Source organism: Saccopteryx leptura, chromosome 4 (assembly GCF_036850995.1).
Source record: "Saccopteryx leptura isolate mSacLep1 chromosome 4, mSacLep1_pri_phased_curated, whole genome shotgun sequence".
Classification (NCBI taxonomy): Eukaryota; Metazoa; Chordata; class Mammalia; order Chiroptera; family Emballonuridae; genus Saccopteryx; species Saccopteryx leptura.
This window is the reverse complement of record NC_089506.1, coordinates 23,654,107-23,680,181: the sequence shown is the minus strand read 5'-3', so window position 1 is coordinate 23,680,181 and position 26,075 is coordinate 23,654,107. Positions and strand designations below refer to the sequence as shown.

Below are 26,075 nucleotides of genomic sequence, written 5' to 3'. Positions count from 1 at the left end.
GCATACCATCCCTGGTCTGTTTCCCTTAGTCGTGCGTGGCCGGGTCTGACGTATCGGACCTGTCTGCACTGACTGTCTTCTGCAGGCTCTTGACGAATGCTGGGGAGACCAGCTTCCCCACACCAGGCCATTTCTTAAGTTTATTTTTAAGTATTTTATATTTTTGTTGCTATAATGAATGGATGCTTTTCATTTTTTAAAAGGTTATACATTTACAAAGACAAAAATATAAAAGTAATAAAGATATAAACTGATAAATTGCTCCCCTTCTCATTCCTAAACCACCAAGTGTCCCTTTCTCTGTAGGCAACTAATGTTATTATTAATTTCTTTCAAAGATAATTTATACACATTTAATCACTCATATTTTTATTATTGAAGCACAAGTGAAATAGACTCCAGTAATGAACCCTCATCAGGCTTCATTTATAAACTATAATTTTTTTTTTTTCCGAAGTTGGAAACGGGGAGGCAGTCAGACAGACTCCCGCATGCGCCCGACCAGGATCCACCCGGCACGCCCACCAGGGGGCAATGCTCTGCCCATCTTGGGGGTCGCTCTGCCACAATCAAAGCCCTTCTAGCGCCTGAGGCAGAGGCCACAGAGCCATCCTCAGCGCCCGGGCAAACTTTGCTCCAATGGAGCCTTGGCTGCGGGAGGGGAAGAGAGAGACAGAGAGGAAGGAGAGGGGGAGAAGCAGATGGGCACTTCTCCTGTGTGCCCTGGCCGGGAATCGAACCCAGGACTCCTGCACACCAGGCTGATGCTCTATCACTGAGCCAACCGGCCAGGGACTTTATAAACTATAATTTTTAAGCAAACCCAGATACCTCATTATCTCTCCCCTATCCTGTGTCTGTGCGTGCATGCGTGGGCCTATGAAATCAACTTTATTGATTTTAAATCCACCATTGAGAATGCGTCTGTAGGGAAAACAGCTGTATTAGGCTTGCTCGCTTGCACTTGCCATGATTAGTGCATGAGCATGTGGCAGCGCCAAGTGTGTACAGTCTGTGTAAGGCTATGGTGCTCTCCCTTGGCGCGGATTGCTTGCCTGCCACTTTGAGGGGCCATTCGGCACATACCTTGCCACCACTGTGAGAAGAGGTTTCCCCCTGCCTGTTTGCTCACCCGCCGTTGCAAGAATCTAATAAATGGGAATGACCCTACTCTTTCTGGCTCTGCAGTTCCTCTACCATCTGCCTGGATCCAGTGTGAACCTGCCTGGCCTTGGCCGCCAGCATTACAGCAGCCTAAGGAAGAGATGGAAAAATATGAATTAGAGGTTAAGAAAATGGAAGAATAAAGATAGAAGTTTAAACATACAAAACTAAAAGTTTTGTTCTCAGGAAATAGAACCATATTCAAAGATAAAGTTGCTGAGAATTTCGTATAACTGCCATAGATGTCAAACCTGAGATAAAAGAGGTCCGTGAGATACTTAAAACTACGACATCGTGCTGAAAATGCAGAACATCAGAGACAAAGAGGAGGTTTTAAAAGCTGCTAGAGAAAAAGATTGCCTCTAAATGAATGTTAGTTAAATTGAACACGATTTCTTTTTTTTCTTTCTTTTTTTTTTTTTTTTTTGCCGCCAGTCTTCTCCTGAACATGATTTCTTAATATGACTAGCGGATGGCAGTGAGCAGTGGGATCATATCTTCAAAGTGCTGAGAGAAAATAGCAGTCAGTCTGGAATTTTTTACCCATGAAAATTTAACCTGATACAGTATGTTGACCAAAAAATTGATCACTCAATTCTAAAGACATTAAAACATTGCCCTCAAAATGAGGGAAAAGGGTCCTGGCCAGTTGGCTCAGCAGTAGAGCATTGGCCCAGCATGTGGAAGTCCCAGATTCAAGTCCCATTCAGAGCACACAGGAGAAGCGACTGTCTGCTTCCCCATCACTCTCCCTTTCTTCTCTCTCTTTCTCACACTCTCTCTCCTCCCCCAGCTGTGACTCAAATGGTCCGAGCAAGTTGGTCCTGGGCACAGAAGATGGCTCAATGGCCTTGTCTTAGGTACTAAAAATAGTTCGGTTGCTGAGCAACAGAGCAACAGCCCCAAATGAGTAGAGCATCCCCTGATAGGGGGCTTGCCAGATGGATCCTGGTCAGGGTGCATATGGGAGTCTATCTCTCTGCCTCCCCACCTCTCACTTAATAAAATATTAAATTAAAATGAGGGAAAAGGTTAAGACACCTGTCATTATCACTTACACAGTCAGCGCTCCATCTGTGGGTTCTGTATTCCCAGCTTTAACCAAATATGGCTCAAAAGTATTAGGAAAAAATGTCATGTTGCTGACGTATACTCCATAGTTAGTCCGAGGATGGTTGCATCTGTACTGAATGAACATGTACAGACTTTTTGTTTTCTTATCATTATTCTCTAAACAATACAGCGTAATAGTGATTTACATAACATTTACATTGTTATTTTAAGTAATCTAGAGATGATTTAAAGTATATGGGAGGATATGTGAAGGTTATAAACACATGCTATGCCATTTTATGTAAGGGACTTGAGCATCTACAGATTTTGGTACAAGTGGAAGTCCTAGAACCAACCTTACACATATAATGGAGGACAGCTATTTTGACAGATTTGACATACAGTAGAATTCCTAATCAACAGAGTAAGGCAAGCACAAGAAACAAATGGTAAAAGGAATGCAAAGGAAGAAACAAAACTTAAGTCATTATTATCTAGCTTTTGAGTTCCAGATTCAGTACTTCCTACCTCTCTGCCCTTGGGCACATTATTGAACTTACCTGCTCTTTTTAAATTTAAAATAAAGGTATCTCATAGGGATATTATAAGGATTAAATTGATTAATATGTATCTAACCCACTTCGATAAGTGTCTGTTATGTAGTGTTACAGAAAAATGTTAGCCATTATTATTATCATTTTAAACATAATAATAGTGAGTAAAAAAATAACTTTTAAAGATACCATGTATGTATAGTAATTTAAACATTGTAATGTACCTTAGAATAAATTCTTTAAACCATGCAAAACCCTCATGGGAAAAAAATTATAAAACTTTAGTGAAAGATATTAATGACATGAATAAGTAGAGAGATATACCATGTTCACAGATAGGAAGACTTAAGATATAATGTCATTTCTCTCAAAATTAATCAATAGAGCCAATGAAATTTCAGTTAAAACCTAAACAAGATTTATTATCAAACAACCTTATTTTAAAATGTGTACATAATGAAAAAAAATAAAGAGAAAGAAAAAAATAAAATAAAATGTGTACATAAGAGCAAAGATGCTTTGGAAGAACAAGATTTGTTTTTCCTTTTATTTTGGTTATGCCCAAATAGATACCAAGGTTATTTATAATATGGTATTTGTGCAAGGATGAAAAAACTGTAAAACAGAGCAAAGAGCCTAGAATTCATGCATATATGTCAAGTTGAATTATGTCAGAGTTGGTATTTTAAATAGGGAAAGGAAAGATTGTTCAAACAAATGCCAACAAAGTTTGGTATTTACGTGGAAAAATTGAACCCCTCTTACTTACCTTAGACAAAATGAATTTCAGGCAGGTTAAAGACTTGAAGGTGGGCCTGACCAGGCAGTGGTACAGAAGATAAGAGTTTCGGCCAGGGACACTGAGGACCCAGATTTGAAACCCTGAGGTTGCCAGCTTGAGCGTGGGGTCATCCGGCTTGAATGTGGGCTCACCAGCTTATGTGCAGGATCATAGATGTGACTCATGTTCAATGGCATGAGCCCAAAGGTTGCTGGCTTGAGTAAAGGGACACTGGCCTGGCTGGAGCCCCCTGGTCAAGGCACATAAGAGAAAGCAAGCAATGAACAACTAAGGTGTTGCAACTAGGAGTTGATGCTTCTCATCTCTCTCCCTTCCTGTCTCTGTGTGTGTCTCTCTCTCTTTCACACACACACACACACACACACACACACACACACACAAAATTTAAAGGTGGAAGGCAAAACTATAAAACAATTTTTTTCTTCTTTTTTGGTATTTAAAACTTGTAGAAAGGAATATGGGGACCTTTGGGAGAATTCTTAAAGTTGCTCAGAAGCAAAAAAGAAAGCACTAAATGTAAAGGAAAACTTCATAACTTTGATTACATTAAAGTTATTTCTGTTCAAAAAGTGAAAAGACAAGTTTAAAAAGTGGGGGGAATTATTTGCAACATGTGTAGTGGGTGAAGTGTTAGTATCTCGAAAAGATTTCTTGCAAATACGTAGAATAAATAGCCTTATAGAAAAGTAGTTAATACACTTGAACAGGCATTTCACAGATGTGAAAACACAAATGGCCAATAAATATAATACTTTACTCAGTAGATGGTCAGTATCATCACAAATCAGAGAAATGCAAAATAATCACAACGAGATACCATTTTCATCCATCAGACTGGCAAAAATTCAAGTCTGCCAATATCAAGTCAGGATATGGAGCAAATAGAACTCTCATACACTGTTAGTGATAGTATAAAAATCGGTGTAATAAAAGACTGAGGCCTGACCTGTGGTGGCGCAGTGGATAAAGTGTCGACCTGGAAATGCTGAGGTCGCCAGTTCAAAACCCTGGGCTTGCCTGGTCAAGGCACATATGGGAGTTGGTGCTTCCAGCTCCTCCCCCCTTCTCTCTCTCTGTCTCTCTCTGTCTCTCCCTCTCCTCTCTAAAATGAATAAATAAAAATAAAAATTAAATTAAAAAAAAAAGACTGAGAAATTAGACAACAGAAAAATTAAAGTTCTGCTACTCAGCCATTAGAAATGATGTCATATTGCCATTTATGACAACATGGATGGACCTTGAGAGCATTATACTGAGTGAAATAAATCAGAAAAAGCTAAGAACTATATGATTTCACACAGAGGTGGGAGATAAAATGAGACTCGTGGACATGGATAAAAGTGAAGTGGTTACTGGGGGAGGGGTTGGGGAAGGAAGGAGTGAAGAGGGATAAATATACGGAGATGGAAAATGATTTGACTTTGAGTGATAGGTACAGAACATAACAGTTCAAATGCTATAGAAATGTTTACCTGAAACCTATGTAGCCTTACTGATCAGTGTTACCCCTTTGAATTTAATTTTCTAAATAAAACTATTTTTTAAAAATTAAAGTTCTGCTATGGGAGGAAATGCTAAAAACACAGAGAACAAAAATACTACAACACTTATAACAAGTTAAAAACTAATTTCTCTCTATATAGAGTCCTTATAAGTCATTAAAAGACCACCTTGGAAAAAAAATGGAGAAAGGAACAAGTGATCCACAGAAAAAAAATACATGCAGTGACTCAACCTCACTAATAGTGAAAGAAATGCCAATTAAAACCAACAGGTTCTATTTGTATTGTTTGCAAAGATAGTTTGATAAAAAGGTTTTAAGATAATATTTTCTTATGTAAGTAAAAAAATAAATAAATAAATAAAACAACAATATATGCCATGAACCAGCACAGCTAGTAATTCTAGGTCCTGAGTGGGAATGGTGCGGAATTAAGAAAATAGGCTTAGGCCCTGGCCAGTTGGCTCAGCGGTAGAGCGTCGGCCTGGCGTGCGGGGGACCGGGGTTCGATTCCCGGCCAGGGCACATAGGAGAAGCGCGCATTTGCTTCTCCACCCCCCCCCCTCCTTCCTCTCTGTCTCTCTCTTCCCCTCCCGCAGCCAAGGCTCCATTGGAGCAAAGATGGCCCGGGCGCTGGGGATGGCTCCTTGGCCTCTGCCCCAGGCGCTAGAGTGGCTCTGGTCGCGACAGAGCGATGCCCCGGAGGGGCAGAGCATCGCCCCCTGGTGGGCAGAGCGTCGCCCCTGGTGGGCGCGCCAGGTGGATCCCGGTTGGGCGCATGCGGGAGTCTGTCTGACTGTCTCTCCCTGTTTCCAGCTTCAGAAAAATACAAAAAAATAAAGAAAGAAAGAAAAAAGAAAAAAGGAAAAAAAAGAAAATAGGCTTAGAGTGAAAGGATGGGCTTGGGAGGCCTCTGCAATGCTGATGGCAAGAACAGAGCGTGCTCAACATCCACTTCCTGCTTTCTTTTTTTTTTTTTTTTATTAAATTTAATGCAGTGACATTGATAAATCAGGGTACATATGTTGAGAGAAAACATCTCTAGATTATTTTGACATTTGATTGTGCTGTATACCACTCCCCCAAAGTTAAATTGTCTTCTGTCACCTTCTATCTGGTTTTCTTTGTGCCCCTCCCCTCCCCAACCCCCACTTCCTGCTTTCTTTATAGGGCAAAGTATAAGGCCATTAGCAAATCAGTGAGATCTCTGATCACATTTCCAAGGCAACCCAAGAATTCTACCAAGTGCAGAAAACCCCCACCACATATAACATCTTAACTTCACAAGACAAAGGATAAAAGAAACTTGCCTCCAGTCTTTCCGCGGGACATGGGGGGCAGGCTGAGTATAAACAATCCAGCACCATAGCAAAATAGCCTTTAGCAACTTCACAGAACAAGTGAGGTGGGGAATTGGGCAGACTGTCAGCTTACTACCAGTTCCCCACACCTCAGTCCCCCAAAATATAAACTACAAAGACCCCGTTGCCTTTTAGTCCCCAACAAATAAAGGCCAGATCAAGGAAGATGAGTTATTAGACTAAGAAAGCACTCACTACCTGAAAAGTGGCTGTCAAGTCAAGATTATGAAGTCACAAAACTCAGGAAAAGCTGATTGGTCAAGAGTATCAAACTTCGGCCGAGGAAGTTATGAACCATAAATGTACTAACGTTAACAAGAGATTGATGTGGACATAGGTGACTGAAAATTGTTATTTAGGTAGAGTAACAGTGGTGGAAATTAAAGACTGAGGTGGAAGGAGGAAGTGACCTAGGTTAGGGCTAATATGACCCTGGCAGGTTTTGTTTATTTTGTTTTTTAAATGATCAGGTTTGAGCCTGACCAGGCAGTGGCGCAGTGGATAGGGCGCAAGACTGGAATGTGGAGGACCCAGGTTCGAGACCCCGAGGTTGCTGGCTTGAACGCAGGTTCACCAGCATGAGCAGAGTCACTAGCCTAAGTGTGGGATCGTAGACATGACCCTGTGGTTGCTGGCTTGAGCCAAAAGATCGCTGGCTTGAAGCCCAAGGTCGCTGGCTTGAGCCCAGGGTCACTGGCTTGAGTAAGGGGTCACTCACTCTGCTGTACCCCCCCCCCGTCAAGGCACATATGAGAAAACAATCAATGAACAAGCAATCAACAAACAACTAAGATGCCACAATGAAGAATTGATGCTTCTCAAAAAAAAAAAAAAAGAATTGATGCTTCTCATCTCTCTCCCTTCCTGTCTGTCCGTCCCTATCTGTCCCTATCTGACTCTGTCTCTGTCAAAAATAAATAATCAGGTTTGAGCCTGTTTAAATGCTGTTGAGCAGGATAGAGAGAGCATAGTGGGTAGGGATGAAAGGCAGAATACAGTGGAGAGGTCATTGCGACAGTGGGAGTGCAGAAAGAGAAAGCCCTGAAATGGGTATCATCAGACCTAGTTTTTATTATTTCAGTTCTTTCACAGTTGCTTTATCTATAGCAGGAGTTGGTAAGCTTTTTTTCTGTAAAAGGCTAGATAGTAAATACTTTAGTCTGTGTGTATGATAGGGTCTGTGTCACATTTATTCAGCTGTACTCTTTCTAATAGGAAAACAGCCATAAGCAGTAGGTAAATGAATGAGTGTGTCTGTGTTCCATTAAACTATGGACCTTTGAGTTTCATATAATTTTTAAGCGATATTAAATATTATTCCATTTCTTTTCAGTCATTTATCTTGTGGACCCTACAAAAACTAGTTAGCGAGCTGGATTAGGCACACAAGTTATACTTTACCAACACCTGTCCTATCAAATGAAAATTTGGACTAGAAGATAAACACATAAAAGAAATACACAGTTTGTGAACTTAATCTCACTAAGTGTATATTTAGTTCATCAAATGTATGATCTGATTTAACCTTTTGTTTATTAGAAATAAGTCCTCGTTTCAACTAGTTAGAATTCTGAAGAACTCAGAATGAATGTGATTGTGACTAAAGTTCTAAGGCTGCTTAGTCATCATTCAGTCTTCAGAACTCTTCCCTGAGGTGACTAGAAGAGGAATGGTTTTGCCATATCTGCATAACATTTTGTTACAGAAATTTATTTACTATTTTAAAATAGACATTTTTTTACTTCAGAATATTTAGGGATGAAAAATAAATGGAAAAAGTAGTATTTAGTACAAGTAAAAGGTAATAGTAAAAAGTTAAAAGTGAACAATCTTGTTCGCCAGAAAAATCCTGAAACTGAGGCATTGATTGTTTCTTTTTGTTAAAAAGAGAAAGAACAGATTTTTAGAGATGTTAAAGGTAAGTTAACAAACTGATTAGTGGAAAAATTTGAAAGAGAACTCATTAATGCTTCATGTATCTATAGTCATCCTGAGTAGCCTTGTGTTAGGAAACCTTTTTCATAACTGATAGTAGTTAAATCTTATTAATAGAACTCAGAGACTCTCTTAAGCTCAATTGAAACACCAAGTACTGCTTGGTTTTTATTTCTATTTACAAAGTACTGTTATATTAAAGACTCTTTAATAGTAACTAGTAATGAAGTAAAAAGATTTTGCAGATTCAGTTAGTGATCACTAATCTATTACCAGACATCTCAACCATTCATGTCTTTAATTTTTAATGATAGGCTTAGAAATCAAAGTACAAATATTCTTTTAAAATTGATTTTGAAAAGATTAAGTCTTTCAACTTGGTTACTTGACATAAAAGGGATGTATTCCTTTGCCACTAATTTGTGTCTGAATAATGCACACAAAGTAATACACTGTACAGGAAATTAGTAACTTCTCTAAGGTTACCAGTAATTGGTTTGCAGAGCTAGAATTAGAACGAACATCACTTGCCTTGTAACATAGTTAACTTTACAATACTGTGCTTCTTGACAAAACTCTGTAACTTGGATCGTAGTATAGGCTTCAGGGTTACACTAATGGTTAATTATGTGCAGTTACTGTGGTATCAGATTCTGAGACCATGTGAGTTACTTGATGTTATTCTTAGTTGCAGAGAAGTTAGGTGTTTTGCCGAATATTATAACATTGTTAACTAATGGTAGAACCAAACTTTGAACTATTACGATTTTTTGCCTTTCTAAGGAAAACTCATTCTTAATCTGTCTATAGTATTTGGATCTGAGTTTTCTTTTACAAAGTGAGACACAACCTCACTCCCAGAAATTCCCAAGCTGTTTTTCTTACCCCTTTAGCTTTTTAGTTCCTTTGTACTTTTTTTCCTTTCATCAATGTGAGCACCTCTAGCATACTGTTTATAGGAAGCAATGATAGTGGGTGTCCTTGTTTTAGTCTTAATTTGAGGTAGCGTTTCTGAACAAATTGAATTCCATCAGTCATTATTACTACTAGAGAAGCATTTTATAAGAAACCATACATCTGAAATATCATTTATCTTCCCTAAAATATAATTTATTTAAAAGCAATATTGAGGATTGTCACAGCATGTGGCCCTTCAAGTAAAGTATAATCAACTGATAATTGTATACCTTTGTGTGCTGTAGGTAGAGATCGTGATTTATTGAAGAGGTTTTTGTATTATTTTGTTTTTTGTTACATAAGTCATTCTAAATAAATTGTCCTCCCTTTCTCCCGTTATAAAACTACTCGGTGATTGCGGCAGTCTTGGTAGCTGTCTCTGGAGCTGGTAGATCTTAAATGTATTCCTATTAGAAGTCAACACCACCAGTGTCAATCAGTGTGGTTAGATGAGAGACTGATTTTCTTCTCTTTCTAAAGGTGTCTTTCCATTCCCTATTGTGACCCACGATTTATTGGGAAATTGCAAGATCACCTTTCAGAAAGGGAAGAAGGAAGAGTGGGGGTTAGAAAATCCTTTATGAACCTTCTGTAGAATCTTAACCTTTGTGATCCGTCTGTGGAATTTTGACAGCTCGTACTTTGGATTATGATCTAACGTTTGAGCTAAGCAGTTGATACAGACCTGAGGGCCCATGAATTATATTATGAAATGGTATGAAAAATACATGTTCATGTGCACGTGTGCTCCTTACCTTTTCTTTAATACCAATATGAGTTTTACCTGAAAGGTTAATCAGTCAGTAGGGATGAGGGCAGTTTGGGAAGAGAAGGAGAGAGGAGAAGGAATTTGCTATTACTAGTGTGACAATAGATGATGTCTTAAACCAGTTCTAGAGTGATACTTAGAAACAACAGTCAATGAGTGACTGTTTTAGGCCATCAATTATTGGAATAGTCATACAATAGCTGGCTTACAACATTCATAAGTTTCTTCTAAAGCCAGAGATTCTGATTTAGAGAATATTGTCTATCCACAGAAATGTCTAAAAAAATACTATAAGAAGTAGAGTAATTTGGCAGGGATTTTTTCAGATGTTAGCAAAAAATTGGTGTTTGGAAGTTATTAAGCTTTTCGGGAACCCAGAGGCTTTTTGTTACCCAATTACGATTGCATGAATTACAAGGAAAAAGTCTATTTGAAACTACAAAATAAATATTTAACCAAGCAAATTGAGATTGAAACCTGTTGCGAGTGTGACCAAGAATGTATCTTTACTTAATTCCAAGTAAGAACTTTTAGATGATTTTACTTCCATTGCCTCGTATATTTATTAACCATTTGCTTAATAACTTTGGGCTGATTTTAGGCTACCAAAAAAAAGGATATGAAAGAGACTGATAAACACAAGACACTGTGGAAAATGAACTCAACCAATGAACCTCAATTAGTTACTGGTATAGAAGACAATCCTTTGAAGAACTTCACCATTCCCAAGATCAGGAGGACAGCTGAGAAAGGTAATATTTCTGTTAAAGATGGGGTTATTTTGTAACTATTACTACATTTTTCTGATTCTTGGGGTTTTGTTTTTTTTTAATATTTAAAAAAAAATTTTTTTTTGTATTTTTTTTGAAGTTAGAAACAGGGAGGCAGATAGACTCCCGCATGCGCCCGAACGGGATCCACCAGGCATGCCCACCAGGGGGCGATGCTGTGCCCATCTGGGGCGTTACTCTGTATGCAACCAGGGCCATTCTAGTGCCTGAGGCAGAGGCTATGGAGCCATCCTCAGCGCCCGGGCCAACTTTACTCCAATGGAGCCTTGCTGTGGGAGGTGAAGAGAGAGACAGAGAGGAAGGAGAGGGGGAGGGGTGGGGAAGCAGATGGGCGCTTCTCCTGTGTGCCCTGGCCGGGAATCGAACCCGGGACTTCTGCATGCCAGGCCGACACTCTACCACTGAGCCAAACTGGCCAGGGCCTAATATTTTAAATTTTTTTTAGTGAAAGGAGGGGAGGCAGCGAGACAGACTTCAGCATGCATCCTGACTGGGATCCACCCAGCAAGCCCACTAGTGGGCGATGCTCTGCCCATCTGGGGCCATTGCTCTGTTGCTCAGCAGGAACCATTTTTTTAGTGCGTGAGGCAGAGGCCACGATCCAGCTTCAGCACCCGAGGCCAACTTGCTTGAACCAATCAAGCCATGGCTGTGAGAGGGGAAGAGAGTGAGAGAGAAGGTTGGAGAGGTGGAGAAGCAGATGGTCACTTCTGTGTGCCCTGACTGGGGATCGAACCTGGGACATCCACACGCCAGGCCAATGCTCTACCACCGAGTCAAACAGATAGGGCTGAGATATCTTGACAATACCGAAATGACTGAGCTGTGATTTATAAATTACTTACTTTACCTACCACCCAGGAAATCTCAACTTGAATGAGAAAATTTAATCAACAGATGACAGCACAATGATAAAACAAATACCAGAATTATCTGATAAGGCTTTTTTCCCCCCTGTTGATTTAAGAGAGAGGAGGGGAGGGCAAGAGAGAAATATCAATATGTTGTCCCACTTCGTTCCATTCAGTTGTGCATGCATTTTTTGCTTCTCATATGTGCCCTGAATGGGGATCAAACCCGTGACTTCAGTGTGCTGGGATGACGTTCTATCCACTTAACAACCCAGCCAGACTTTTTTTTTCCAGCCAGACTTTTAAAGGTTCATATTTGCATTTATATCGGGAGTAGGAAGTCTATATTACTGTTATAAAATCTTAGATATAGATTGTTGCCTCTAGATGTTAATGAAACTCTCAAGTACTTGGTTATTTTGTGTCTTACATCAGATACACAGTTGTCATTGTACAAGGATGTAATTTTAAATACAGTCTCGTCTTTTTCTTTTTCTTTAGTTTACTTGTCCCCTTGTTTCACCAATACTAGAGAGTATAGTTTTATACATGACACTCTTAACCAGTGCCGACTTGATGAGAGGTGTGACCTACAGGCATCATGGCAGTTTGGGGATACAAAACTGGTTCACAATGAGGATCTGGAAAGAAACTTCACTGCTAAGAGGTGAGTTAGTGTGACCTAAAGAAGTTTGAGGTTTCCCTCTGTTTGTTTTTGCTCTGAAGTCTTACGTCAGCGGGTCGCGACCCTGGCGGGGGTCGAATGACCAAAACAGGGGTCACCTAAAGCCATCGGAAAATACATATTTATTATACAACACATTTTTAAATAAAACATGTATTTCTGATGGCTGTGTTTTGGTCGTTCGACCCCCGCCGGGGTCGCGACCCACAGGTTGAGAACCGCTGTCTTACATGAATTTGGTATTTCTTCCATTTGAGGTTTGAGAAACATGTATTACTAAGAAAATAAGTACAGATTGTTTATTCATTATTTGGTTGCCTTACAGCCTTTTGTAGTAGTGAAAAGCTAAGTGTGAGATTCATTAGTAAGTTTTTATACATTAGGTATATTTTAAACCTAACCCCTAATTTTTTAACCTTGTTGAAGTTTTCAGAAGTGTACAGCAATCAGCACATTCATTAAGGAGTAATTTTGAAGATGCCCTGTACCTCCTGCAATACAAAACAGCAGTTAAACTATGTAGAAAGTAACATTTCTTTCTTGACTCAACCCTTTAGAGACTGAGTTAGGCAGGATCGTACCTTTTTCTAACCATTCCACTAGAAACACTGTTTTGACACCAAATTATTATTTTTTTTTATTTTAGAGAGAGGAAGAAAAAGAGAGAAACATTAATTTGTTATTCCACTTATATTTTTATACATTCATTGGTTGATTCTTGTATGTGCCCTGACTGGGGATTGAACCCACATCCTTGGCATATCAGGATGATGCTTTAACCAACTAAGCTACCCTGTCTGGGCTTTTTGACAATTTTTTAAAAATACCTTTTCTCCTTTTTGGGAAGGCACATTCTATTATGTTATTTTGATAAGAATCAGAGCATATGCAAAGTTCTTAGAGTAAATATTTTGTATTTATAGTTGTAGATCTTATGTGAACAAAATTTAGTTTAGCTTTTTCATTATCTGAACTTGCCTCCTTCGCCAATCTGCTTTTATCTCGAAAGCTGATGGACTTACCCTGAGAACTCATTTTGAAATGTTTGGGGTTTCTATTTTTGTTTTAGAATTAATTCCTCTTGATTCACACATGCTGCCCCATTCAGTGTTATTTCGGGAGAACTTACAGAAATGACAATTAGTTGGTGACATATTCTTTCATCTAAAAACCAAAGTTTTGAGCAGAAGTAGAATGGACTGGATATATTATGCCTCTCTCTGATTGAAGTAACAGTTTGATCAGAAGTGAATTCCCGGGCCCTGGCAGCATAGCTCCATTGGTTAGGTAGAGCATTGTTCACAGGCATGCCAAAGTCGCAGGTTTGATCCCCAGTCAGAGCACATGCAAGAGTCATCCAATGACGACATGAATAAGTGGAGCAACAAATTGATTTCTTTGTCTCTTTCTTTCTTCCTAACAATCAATACATTTTTTTAAACTTGTTTTAATAATACATATTTTTTTAAAAGTGAAAAAAAAGTTTGTTCTCTTTCATAATGCCCTCCCCCACCACATAACACTTAATTTTCAACCATTTTTCCTTGTTAATGTTACAGAAAAGTTTAAACAGCTACTTAACAATACAAGATACTTTAATTTAGACATTCTAACTGACCAAGAGGTATAGGATATATTGCTTTCTTGCCCAGCTAAACAAACTCACTAGTTTCCCACAGAACTTTCACCTGGCTTTCTAGGACTAACTATAGTATATGGGTTTTGTCTGATTCCCCTGCTACATTGTGAGTTTTATCTTACTTGTTTTTGTGTCCATAGTATAAAACTGGGTCTGGCAACACAGTTTTCACTTAGTTGTTAAAGTAGGTTGAATTTTGATTTAACCTAATTTTATATGTTTTTAAAAATGAGTGTTGGGGAAAAAAAAATGAGTGTTGGTAGGAAGTGCCCTGCAGTAGTCTTAAGGCACAGGTAGAAAAGAAAAATAAAAGGGAAAGTAAATAGGAATGGTTGCAGAATAATACAGTAATAAACTGAAATGGAAAGTAGTAATAACGTTGACTGCCTCTGGCTTTTCTTTTTATCACTCCCCTTAGAGGAGTGTATAAATCTGTGGTCTCAGCAAAAGAAAGCTCCAAAAAGATACCAATTTCCACTTCTTACCTGCATTCCATCTACCACTCCTTAAGTGTGAAAGCAGCAACACATATTAATCCAAATGTCTGTGTACCTCATCGTTCATTAGACATTTGAGTGTCTACCGTGTCAGCTGTTGCAGTGGACCCTTGACCAGTGTTGGGGTTAAGGGCACTGGTCACCTCGGCAGTCAGAAATCCTCACCAGCTACAGCCGACCCTCCTTGGATGCAGATTCCCGGCTACAAGTAGAGAATACTGTATTTGATACCCTCAGAAAAATGGTTTCTCCTCAGCCTTAAAGAATTTCCATTCTAATGGAGATGTCCAGCTAAATATAAAATATAATGGTATAATAAAGACATAGATGCACAGATGAGGGATTGATTATTCTTCTTAAGAGTCTCGAGAGAGGTTCTGAAGAGTTAAGAAACTCAAGCTGGTCTTGATGCGTAAAAGGAAAACTGCATTCTTGAGGTCATGGCCTTGTTTGTGTCAGTTTGGTCCTTGTTTTAAGATACGTTACCTTTAAACATTCTAAATATGTATGAAAGGATAACATTTTAAAGATTGTCAGTATCTAGCTTGATACTGTGGTTGAATTTGTGCTTGACATCTGTTTTCACTCCACTCCAGGTGAGTAGTCTGGGCACGGTTCATTTTGTGACATCTTAGGACAAGCGGTGCAGGCCACCAGCCATGAAAACTGAGTACATCCAGTACATGGCTGGAGGAAAAAAGATAAACCATTAGAAATGTAGCAATATTTTCCACGGAACTCTATGTACCCAGATCAAGGAAGCCCCTACCCTAGAGACTTAGCCAAGAATGAGGTCAGCTAACCGCACCCCTCCCGCCCTTGTAAACGCTCCTTGCTCAGCCTAGATAGCCACCCTATAAAAAGCCATTTTAGAAGCTCGGGGCTGCAGTGTTCCCTTGCGTGGGTTGCCTGCAGTCCCTGCTCAGGTTTGCAATAAAACTTATAAAATTCACTTTGGGTTTGCTGTGGTCTGTCTCCTGGGATGTAACACATTTCATTCACTTTATGTTCAAGAGTGGGCAGAACTAAATCAGTTTGGGCCAATGACACCCTTGAGGACAGATTGGACTGGGGTGTGTGGGGGGAGCAGTCGCTGGGAAAGTAAAAGCCAGTCGCACGTGAATAAGGAAGCATGTTGCTTGAGCTGTGACAGCACTCGTGGGATAGGGAGAGACCAGTGTTTGGATACTCTAAGGCTGAGAGCAGCAGAACAAAGATGGGGAAAAAATCGGAATTCTTCAACGTCTGCAAGAGTTCTTCAACGCCTGGGAATCATCACTCTAATAAAGGCTGCCTGGTTTCTGAATTTCTTTTTATAAGAAGTTAACTTGTTTTTGAGCCTGTTTGAATGTCTTTCTGTATAGCATTCCAGCTGATACTGAATTCGGTACTGGGAAAGGGGTACTTGAATAAGAGATACTAAAATGCAGATTTAACCTGGAAAGAGAACAGTAAGGAACACCACTGGGAAGTTAGCAATATTCCCTTATACTTGGGGACACAGACCATATGCTTCATAGCGCTGTGGTTTGGGAGGAAATTGTTAAAAAAACAATTCAGAATACTGAAGTGCTTTGCCTATTTTGTGCTTAGATCTAAGAAGCTTTTAAAATTCAGGCATGGTCAGAAAGAGCCTTTCTGCTTATGGCTTAGTTTCACAGGTCGGCTTGCAAAATTAGCTTGAAAGAAAGAATTAAACTTTTCCGAGTTCATGTGAATATTCACTTAAAAGGAAAGAGATGTAATGGGAGATAAGTATACCAAAAAGCACAAATATGTTGCCTTCTGCCTTGCCCAAATATCTCCTTTTGAGCACTTTCCACCTGGTAAATAGAACTACACATGTTTTTATAGTAAAGGTATATTTTAAATGCAATCTGGTGGAAGGAATTGATTGTATCAAATTGGGGTGCAATAAGTAAGGACCACTCCAAGTCAGGGCTTTAGGGGATGGAAAAGTTTGAGAGGCTTGTTGCCAGGAGACAGATTGCGAATCACAATTACTATCTAAACAAGATCTTGTTATAGTTACTAGCCTTAGGAATTTTGAGGGCAAAGAATCCTAGCTACTTCTTTCTAGAAGGATATACTTTGTGCCAAGGGCCAGTTACTGCTGACCATTTTTGTGTCATTCTTCACGTTTCTGAATGTAATTGTAGTTATCCTATATATTATACACCAGTGTATTCTGGGTGTAGACAACTACTTCTTGTAGCTATCTATTGCCAAAATGGATATTGACTGTATGTTTCTATACCCACACCTGTTGGAAATGAAAGCATATTACTCACATCATGAATCTGAAGTTAGAAGCATATTACTCACATCATGAATCTGAAGTTAGTTGGTGAAGTGGACAGAAGGTGTTTGGTGTGAGCATGAGCATTTTTGAAAGTATGTGTGTTGGAAGAAGGATGTGTATAAAGAGTAATCAAATGAGTAGACTAGTCGCCCTGATAATTCTAAATCATCTTACATAGTTAGACTAAACTATTCTTCGTACCATTACCCTTGCCTTTACTGGTTTACTGATGTTCAAACCTGCTTACGGATATGTTATGGATATGTTAAATAAAACTTTCCCTATTGAAACTTTCTTAAGAAGAAGGGGTTTATTGAGCCAATGCTAGCCAGAAAAGGACCAGGTCTTGGGACATGCCATCTAAACCTCCAGGCAGCAGGGCTAGATAAGGGAAGCAGCAGGTCCACTGTCTTGGAGTTGATGGGCTTTTCAGTGTATCAGGTGGGCAGGAAAAAGATGTAAGTTGTTTTGAAAGAGTTGACATTGGCTGTACAGATAAAAGGGATGAAAGGGAAGAGGGGTGCCATTCTGGGATAAGTGCACAGTCTGGAAGAAAGGTTTGCTCTTTAGGATTGTTTGTGGGCAACAGTCTGGAAAGTTCATGCCTGGTAAGATGCGGAGGCGCACCTGGCGGTTGGTGGCACCTGGCGGTTGGTGGCACCTGGAGGCTGGTGGCACCTGGCGGTTGGCTACTCAGCTATTCTTTTTTAGATAATTGAGGAAACCGGCACCTGGAAGTTAATTCGTTAAGTTTCATCATACATTGAGGGATGTAAGCAGTCTTTCGTTGGTTTTGCCCTGCAGTTGCAACCTCTTGTCTCTTCCTTCTACCCTCCAGCCTGTTGTAATTTAATTTAGGATATCTCCGAATGTTCTCCTTTTTCCGTTCAGTCGAACACAGCTTGCTTGGAAATCCTTGCCCCCTCAAGTGGCTGTGAGCAAGGAAGCTAGCAGGCCTAGCTGCTCCTGGCAGCCCTCTTAAGACCATAAGAGGAACCAGGACATAAGACAAAGTTGTGGGTAGCTGTGTTGAGTCAAGGGGAAAACTTGAGTTTCTCCTATTGTTGATGGGTTGAGCAAGTTTCTGAATCTGCTTGCAGCAGGCAACATAGTGGCCACCCCCCCAAATGCCCAGAACCTCTCACTATGTTACATTATGTGACAAAAGGGACTGATAGATGTGATTCAGGTCAGGGACCTTCCATAGGCGATTATCTTCAATTATCTCCGTGTGCCCAGCTTAATTATATGAGCTCTCAGAAGTGTCAGAGGAAGGCAGCAGAGTGGGTCAGAGAGAGGAGAAAGAATAAGGGAAGGACGAGAGGAATTCATCCTGCCTTTGCTGGCTTTGAAGCTGGGGAAAGGTGTTATGAGCCAAGGAAAACAGGTAACTTCTAGAATTTGGGAACAGCTTTCAGCTAACAGCCAGCAAGGAGACCAGATGTCAGTCCTCCAACTCTCAGTAACTGAATTCTGCCAGCAAGGAGATAGATCTTCCCCTAGAGCCTGGAGAGGACCACAAGTCCAGATAATACCTGGATTTTAACCTAACGAGGCCCATATTGGGCTTAGGGACTACATAACCATAAGATAATAAACTTGGTTTGTTTAAAACCATTACATCTCTGGTCATCTTTTACAGCTGCAATAGAAAACTAATACACTACTTTATATCTGGACTTTTTGTGTGCCTTAGAAAATCTCCCTTTTTTTTTTATAGGTTTATTGAAATAATTGACATAACATTGTATAAGTTTATGGTGTACAGTGGGATGATTTGATACACACATAATATAGCGTATTGCAAAATGTTTGCCACAGTAAAGTTAGGTAACATTCTATACCTCACCTAATTACCATTTTGTTAGTGTAATAAGAACATTGCAATTCTATTCCTACAGCAGCTTCCATTTACAATACAGTATTATTGTTTACTTCACTCACCATGCTGTCTCTTAGGTCCTCGAAATGTACGACTGAAAGTCTATACCTTCACCAACATCTCTCTGTTTCTATGAGTTTGATGTGTTTATAATCCACATATAAGTGAGATCATAATGGTATTTGTCTTTCTGTTTCTGACTTCACTTTGAATAATGTCCTCAAGATCCATCTATGTTAAAAGGGAAGGATTTTCTTTTCTGTGGCTGGATAATACTTCAGTGTGTACGTAACATGTAACACATTTCCTTCATCAGTCCATCTGTCGACAGACGTAGATTATTTCCATGTCTTGGGTATGGGTAAGAAGGCTGAAATGAACACGGGAATGCAGATATCTCTTTGAGATAGTGATTTCTTCTCCTTCAGATACTTACTCAGAAGTGGAATTGCTGAATCATATGGTAGTTCTGTTTGTACTGGACCAGTTTATATTCACACCAGCCGTGCACGAGGGTTCTCTTTTCTCTAAACCAGGGGTCAGGAACCTATGGCTCGCGAGCCAGATGTGGCTCTTTTGATGGATGCGTCTGACTCACAGACAAATCTTTAATTAAAATAATAACGTTAGTGCCTTCACAGACCTGCGTCCTAGGGTCAGTGAACTCGCCCGGAGCTCCCAATAAAGCCTGATTCTGTTTAAAAAAAAAATAAAAATAAAAAAAATAATAACATTAAAAATATAAAACATTCTCATGTATTACAATCCATTCATTTCCTACTGTTTATGTTCATGGTTGTGGATGGCTGGAGCCAATCACAGCTGTCCTCTGGGACAACACCAAATTTTTATTGGATAATGCCTAATGTACACGGGTCGTTGTATGGCTCTCACAGAATTACATTTTAAAATCTGTGGCATTCATGGCTCTCTCAGCCCAAAAGGTTCCCGACCCCTGCTCTAAAACCTCATCAGCACTTATCTTGTCTTTTTGAGAATATCTTGTGAGATGGTAACTTGTGGTTTTGATTTGTATTATATTTCACTGATGATTAATGATGTTGAATTACCTTTTTATGTACTCACTGGCCTTCTGTACATTTTCTTTGGTAAAATATCTATTCAGCTTCTCTGCCTATTTTTTTAAATCAGATTGTGTTTTTGCATTGAATTGTGTGAATTCCTTATGTATTTTGGATATTAGCCCTTTACCAGATAAACAGTTTGTAGATACAGCATTTCCCCCCCCTTCCAGTTTGTCTTTTCCTTTTATCAACTGTTTTTATTTGTGGCGCAAAAAGCATTTTAGTTTGAGATAGTCTCACCTGATGTTTGCTTTTGTTGTCTGTGCTTTTGATGTCATATCCAAAATTTTTTTTGCCAAGACCATTGTCAAGCAGCGAGTTGAAGCTGTTCATTCTACCCTTTTTGTGCAGTTAGTCTCGGATTTTTGGTGCCACTGTGTTGCTGAAGTTTCTTGAGTGGACTCTAGAGCTCGTGGATAGTGGTCTAATTATTGATCTTTGTTGGTGCCAGAGGCTGGGGCATCCTACTTCACCATTTTTGTGACACCACTGCTCTTGAATCAGACTTTTCTTATTTAAACTCTGTTAAATCCCAGTATCTCTTAGCTGTCTACGCTTCATTTCATATATTGCACTTCCTTGCAGTTGGACAGTGATCACTTATCACCAGCAGTTTGATCAGTTTGAAGACTATTAAGTTCCTTTTCAAGCTCTCCAAAGCCAATTACTTATTTTCTTTAACTATTTCCTAAAAAGCATACTTAATGAATACTTTCATTTTCTCCTCTAGGCATTGCCAGTAGCTACATCACTAGTAGCAGCATTCTTTTGTTTCCAGTTAAACTCAGACGTAATGATACTTTTGTGTTTCATTTACTCAAAGAAATTACCCATTGCCTACTATGCAAGTTATCTTTAACATCTGTTCTGTAATGTCATTAACTGTGACATAGGCATTCTATTTGAGGCACTTATACCTTGCATTCTGTTGTAGTTGGTGTCAGTAGATAGACATCATGGTGTCACATTTAATTATAAATTTATGGTTTTCCAGAAGATATTCAGGATTCTAATCCTGTTTCTACCATTCATCTGTTGTATTGTGTTAACTTATATGTAACCTCTTTATCCATGTAAGTTTTCTTAACTAAATTTTATATTTATTTACTTAATGTTTAGTAAAACAATGCTTTAAAAATAATGACCAACCCCACAACCAAGAGTATAGCTTCATGGTTAACACTTGAGTGCTGGGTTGATTTTGAATTTCCACTCCAGAGCTTAAAGCAGGGGTCCCCAAACTACGGCCCCCTGAGGCCATTTATCCGGCCCCCGCCACACTTCTGGAAGGGGCACCTCTTTCATTGGTGGTCAGTGAGAGGAGCATAGTTCCCATTGAAATACTGGTCAGTTTATTGATTTAAATTTACTTGTTCTTTATTTTAAATATTGTATTTATTTCAGTTTTGTCTTTTTACTTTAAAATATGTGCAGTGTGTATAGGGATTTTTTCATAGTTTTTTTTATAGTCTGGCCCTCCAGCGGTCTGAGGGACAGTGAACTGGCCCCCTGTGTAAAAAGTTTGGGGACCCCTGGCTTAAAGCATGTCTAAGGTTCAGGGGCTGACAAATTGTGACATTTATTCCTCACTCGTATTGCTGCATAAAAACATGAGAAAACATTACTGGAAAATTACTCTTAACTAATGTGTTTTTTTATATTTAAGATAATATAAGTATCCTGTTGGCATAGACTCTGAGGGGATTCATTTCTCTTGGTAATAGAGCACTCTGTATGTAGTGGGTGGTCATCTTCTTATCTACATTACTGTAAACACAAAACGCTAATGGGATTTATTTTACCTATCTCTGAAATGGAAGTCTTGAGACTCAGAACTGTCATTTGACAAGCCGACAGAGATTCTTGTTCTACCTTCAAAAAGTCAGACTTTTACAAAACTTTTAGTCCTAGAAATAGTTCGAAAGGCTAACTTTTTATTGGCTATTTTTATTATCTCAGTCATATTTAGTCCTAAATTCTTTTTCATTGTGATTCTTAAAACTACAAAGTATTTATTAGTATTATTACCAATTTAAAACTTCAGAGGATATTTTCTACTTTAGTTATAAAGGCTTTTGGATCCCTGGGTCAAGTCTTTGCTGATACTTTTTTCATACTGCTCAATCCCTTAAGAGGACATAATATTTAGCAAGTAAGATGACTAACACAAAGAATTATTTGGCCCAAAACACAGTGTAATCACTGTTGGGAAACCCTGCTCTAGTGTTTGTTGTACATCTTTAACTTAATTTATCACGGTGTTCCTTCACATGCTGTCATATTTATGTGTACATAAAAACTTACAACAGTATACTTGAGTTTCTTCCCTCCCTCCTACCCTCTGTGCCATTGTTGTTAGTGTTTCCAAGTGGGAAAACATTAACTTTTTGAACAAATACCTGGATCCTTTTACCAGGCATTGTTCAGAAAGTTAATGTTCCTCCAGATCCTAAGAAAAACCAGTTAAGAATTGGGAAAACAAAAAAGTATTATAGTACCTCTATTAAACCTTAACAATCAACATATTGATCTTAGTGTTTCATAAAGCCTACTGATATCAACTTGAAAGCAAGTTTAAGAAATGATGACATGGGAAGTAGAAAATTAAGATTGACATTTCCAGGAACTGAGAGAGAAGTGGTCATGATCTAATCAGTTAGTCTTGCTTATAACTGTTGCCATTGATTTTCTAGCCTTATCTATTAATGGTGAGTCATTCTTGCAAATAAAATAAATATTAATATACTAATGTGCACAGTATACTTGATATAAATTCTGTGAGGATATTTGAGGGAATAACATATTAGTAGCATGTGGTTTTTGAGAACAATTCATTTTTTGTGGTATACACATTATTTTGTAGAATCTATAGGTTCTCCATTATGGATAATCATTTGGCATTACATTTCTGTTCCAGTGATTGAACCACTGCCATGCCCATTGCTAGTGATACTCCTCCTTTTATTTTATTATTTTTTTAGGTGAGAGGAGGGGAGATAGGAAGGCAGACTCCTGCATGCGCCCAGACCAGGATCCACCTGGCAACCCCATCTTGGGCTGATGCTCGAGGACCAAGCTATTTTTAGCACCTGAGGCTGATGTACTCCAACAGCGCTATCCTCAGCGCCCAGGTCCATGCTCAAACCAATCGAGCCACTGGCTATGGGAGGGAAAGAGCGAGAGAAGGGGGAGATGGAATGGGGAGAAACAGATGGTCACTTCTCCTATGTTCTCTGACCAGGAATCAAACCCGAATGTCCATATGCCATGCCGATGCTCTATCCACGGAGCCACCACAAGGGCCATGATACTCCTTCTAAGCAAGATATATAGAACTCCTTGTCTAATCTGCCAATTGGAGGGGGATGAAATATATTTTATATTTTTAAGTGGTTCTTGATTGTAGTCAAAATGTCAAGAGTATCTGTAGTTTAGAAACTTTAGATTATAATCTTTCTTGAGGATTTATCTTGCTACTAAGAAAGGAGTCTGTAATCAAATTCTTGCTTATTTCTCCCAGCTGTTATCTAGAACCCTGAAGAATAGAATTTCCTAATACTTGACCATATACATATATATGTGTCTCTCTAAATATCTGTATTTAAGAAATGCATATCTTGCCCTGGCTGTGTAGCTGAGTTCACCACGACTATGCCAAGGTTGCGAGTTCAATCCCCGGTCAGAGCACAAAGAAGAATCAACCATTAAATGCATAAATAAGTGGAACAACAAATCGATGTTTTTCTCTCTCTCTCTCTCCCCACCCTTCCTCTCTCTAAAATCAATTAAAAATAAAGAAATGCATGTCTTTTCCTTCATAATACAAATAAGTAAGAATGTGGACAAGAGTTGCCATGTACAATTCCAGCCCTGTCACTTTGCTACTTTGGCAAGTTTTAACTCATTGAAAATCATATTCCATTAATATTTATATTATAATAACAACTCAATTTTGGGGAGTTAAGTACAAAATGCATGTAAAGGTTAAGTCTTAACTGTGTTCGGCATATTAGCAGCGTTCAGGGAATATTAGCCCTTGTAAACATTGGCCTAAACAAAATAGAGTTCATAGTTGTGGACAAGTAGTTATCTATTTCTTGAATTTCTTCCTTCAGTGATTTTAGCCTAACTTGTTTTTATAGGACACTATCATCTCTGAATGTTATCAATAATTGTCTTGTTTTCTAACCATAGTAAGCTGAAATATTTATTTTCTACTTTAAAATTCTGTTGATATTCTCATTTAACTACATGCTGTTTGTTTTGCTGTAGGTCAGAGATGCGTGAGAATGGAAGACACGGCAGAGAACTTGAAGAACATTTCTGCTTTTTAGCACTGCCTCAGAGTGATGTGGCTGAGATATATCAGAATGGGATAAGTACCCAAGCATCTACATTGAAGATATTAGGAAATCCTCTTCTTGGAATTTATATATTTCGATATGTTGATGTTTCCTTGAATTATGCTCACAGTAGAAGCATTAATGTAGAAAGTATTATAATTTTTAAGGTAGGTAGCAAAGCAAACATTAAACATTGGTTTCAGTTTGTTTTAAATTGACCTGAACATATGCATTATTATTGGTTTTTATGTAAAATTAATTATATTTATTATTGTCATTCAAAATTTCCCCGTATTTTTGACAACTGTTGGGTGTGAGACATAATCTGAAACTAAAAAGTAAGCAAAAGCAACCTTTATCATCTTTGTTCCTGGTGTTTGTATTTTTTTGTCTCAATTGCTCCTCTTTCCTCCTCTCATTCAAATCATACTTAATGCCAGAGTATTTTAAGTGTCCTTCTTCAAGACATACGTTATAATTATTCTGGCTCAAGCTGAAGTTACTAAACTCGTATTATTTTAGTTAACAGTATTATACAACATTAATTTCTTAGTTTTGATCATTTTTCCATGCTTCTGTAAGATGTTAACATTAAGAAAAGCTGGGTACAGTTATATGGCACCTTTAAACTCTTTTTGCAACTTTTCTGAAAGTCTGAGGTTACTCAAAGTTGAAAACAATAAGTCTTAAGGTTGAATCTTAAGCATCAACAAATTGGTTAAGATATATATTTTAGTTCATTGCAGCTTTTCCACGATTACTAAAATCACAGAATTTAGGCAAGATGCTCAGTTGTGTTACTTAAGATGTAAGTATATCTTTAAAATCATTGGTTCGTTTGGTATAATTTTTTATATTTTTAGACCTCAAATACTATCAAAGGCATAAAACATAGTATATTTTTCTATTAAAAAGTAATGTATACCTATTTAAGGAACTTTAGAGCATACTTAAAGCTCCAAAAAGTCCATTAATAACCACAGCTACTTTTACTATACTTAGTGAAAGTACTTAGTCTTCTACTTGGTCCTCTGTTCATGTATTATGGATATGCATGTATAAGTGTAATTAAAATATGTTTTTACTCTTATCTGCTATCTAACTTACTCTTTTCATTGATAAAATGAACATTTCCATGTCATTAAATAAGTATTCTTCTGTAATATCCTTTTGAATGACTACATAGTTTTCTACTATTTAGCTATACCATAAATTAGTATAACAGATTTTTTAGTGTTGGGGTGGGCATAAGATTTTGGGGTTTGTTTTTTTTTTGCTTTTCTATTTTTTTAATTTATTGATTTTAGTGAGAGAGGAAAAGAGAGAGACAGAAACATTGATCTGTTTTCTGTATGTGCCCTGAACAGAGATCAAACAGGCAGCCTTTGTGTATTGGGATGATGCTCAAACTATCTGGGCTATCTGTCCAGGGCAGTTTTTGTATATATTTTAAAATACTACTTTGATCACAGCTTTGGATGTGTAACACCCGGTTGTCCTGAGAAAGGTGGACGTTTCTATCTGCAGTGAGTAGGAATGCCCGCTATCCCACGCCCTCACTAACTCTGTGTATTATGCTGCAGAAAACTCTTTGCCACTGTAATATGTGAGAGTTTATCATTGGTTTAGTTTTTTGTTTTTTTTTTAGAGTGACACAGTACTGCTGTTTAAAGAGAACTAATGAGTTCTCCATATATTCATTAATAATAATTAGGGAATTGCTTGTTAATGTTCTTTGCCATTTTCTTTCTTTTTTATTCTTAGTTGTAAGCATGATCAATTTATTAAAGCATAGTTTGAGAGTTATAATATCCTGTCAGTGTTTTTCATTTTTTCAATTTAACTTTTTATTTTGGAATAAATTTAAATTTAAATATACAGAAAAGTCACAAAAATAGTATAAA

The 26,075-nt window shown here is 38.3% G+C and overlaps 1 protein-coding gene across 1 annotated transcript in view; it reads left to right on the top strand.

Annotated features, from left to right (window-relative positions):
• TEX15 (testis expressed 15, meiosis and synapsis associated) overlaps window positions 1-26,075 on the top strand; it is a 58,175-nt gene that overhangs the window by 3,247 nt on the left and 28,853 nt on the right. The window contains exons 2-4 of the mRNA XM_066383547.1: window positions 10,698-10,848; window positions 12,240-12,405; window positions 24,101-24,338. Coding sequence (XP_066239644.1) covers window positions 10,716-10,848; window positions 12,240-12,405; window positions 24,101-24,338 — 537 coding nt within the window. The 5' untranslated portion in view covers window positions 10,698-10,715. The remainder of the gene's footprint in view (window positions 1-10,697; window positions 10,849-12,239; window positions 12,406-24,100; window positions 24,339-26,075) is intronic.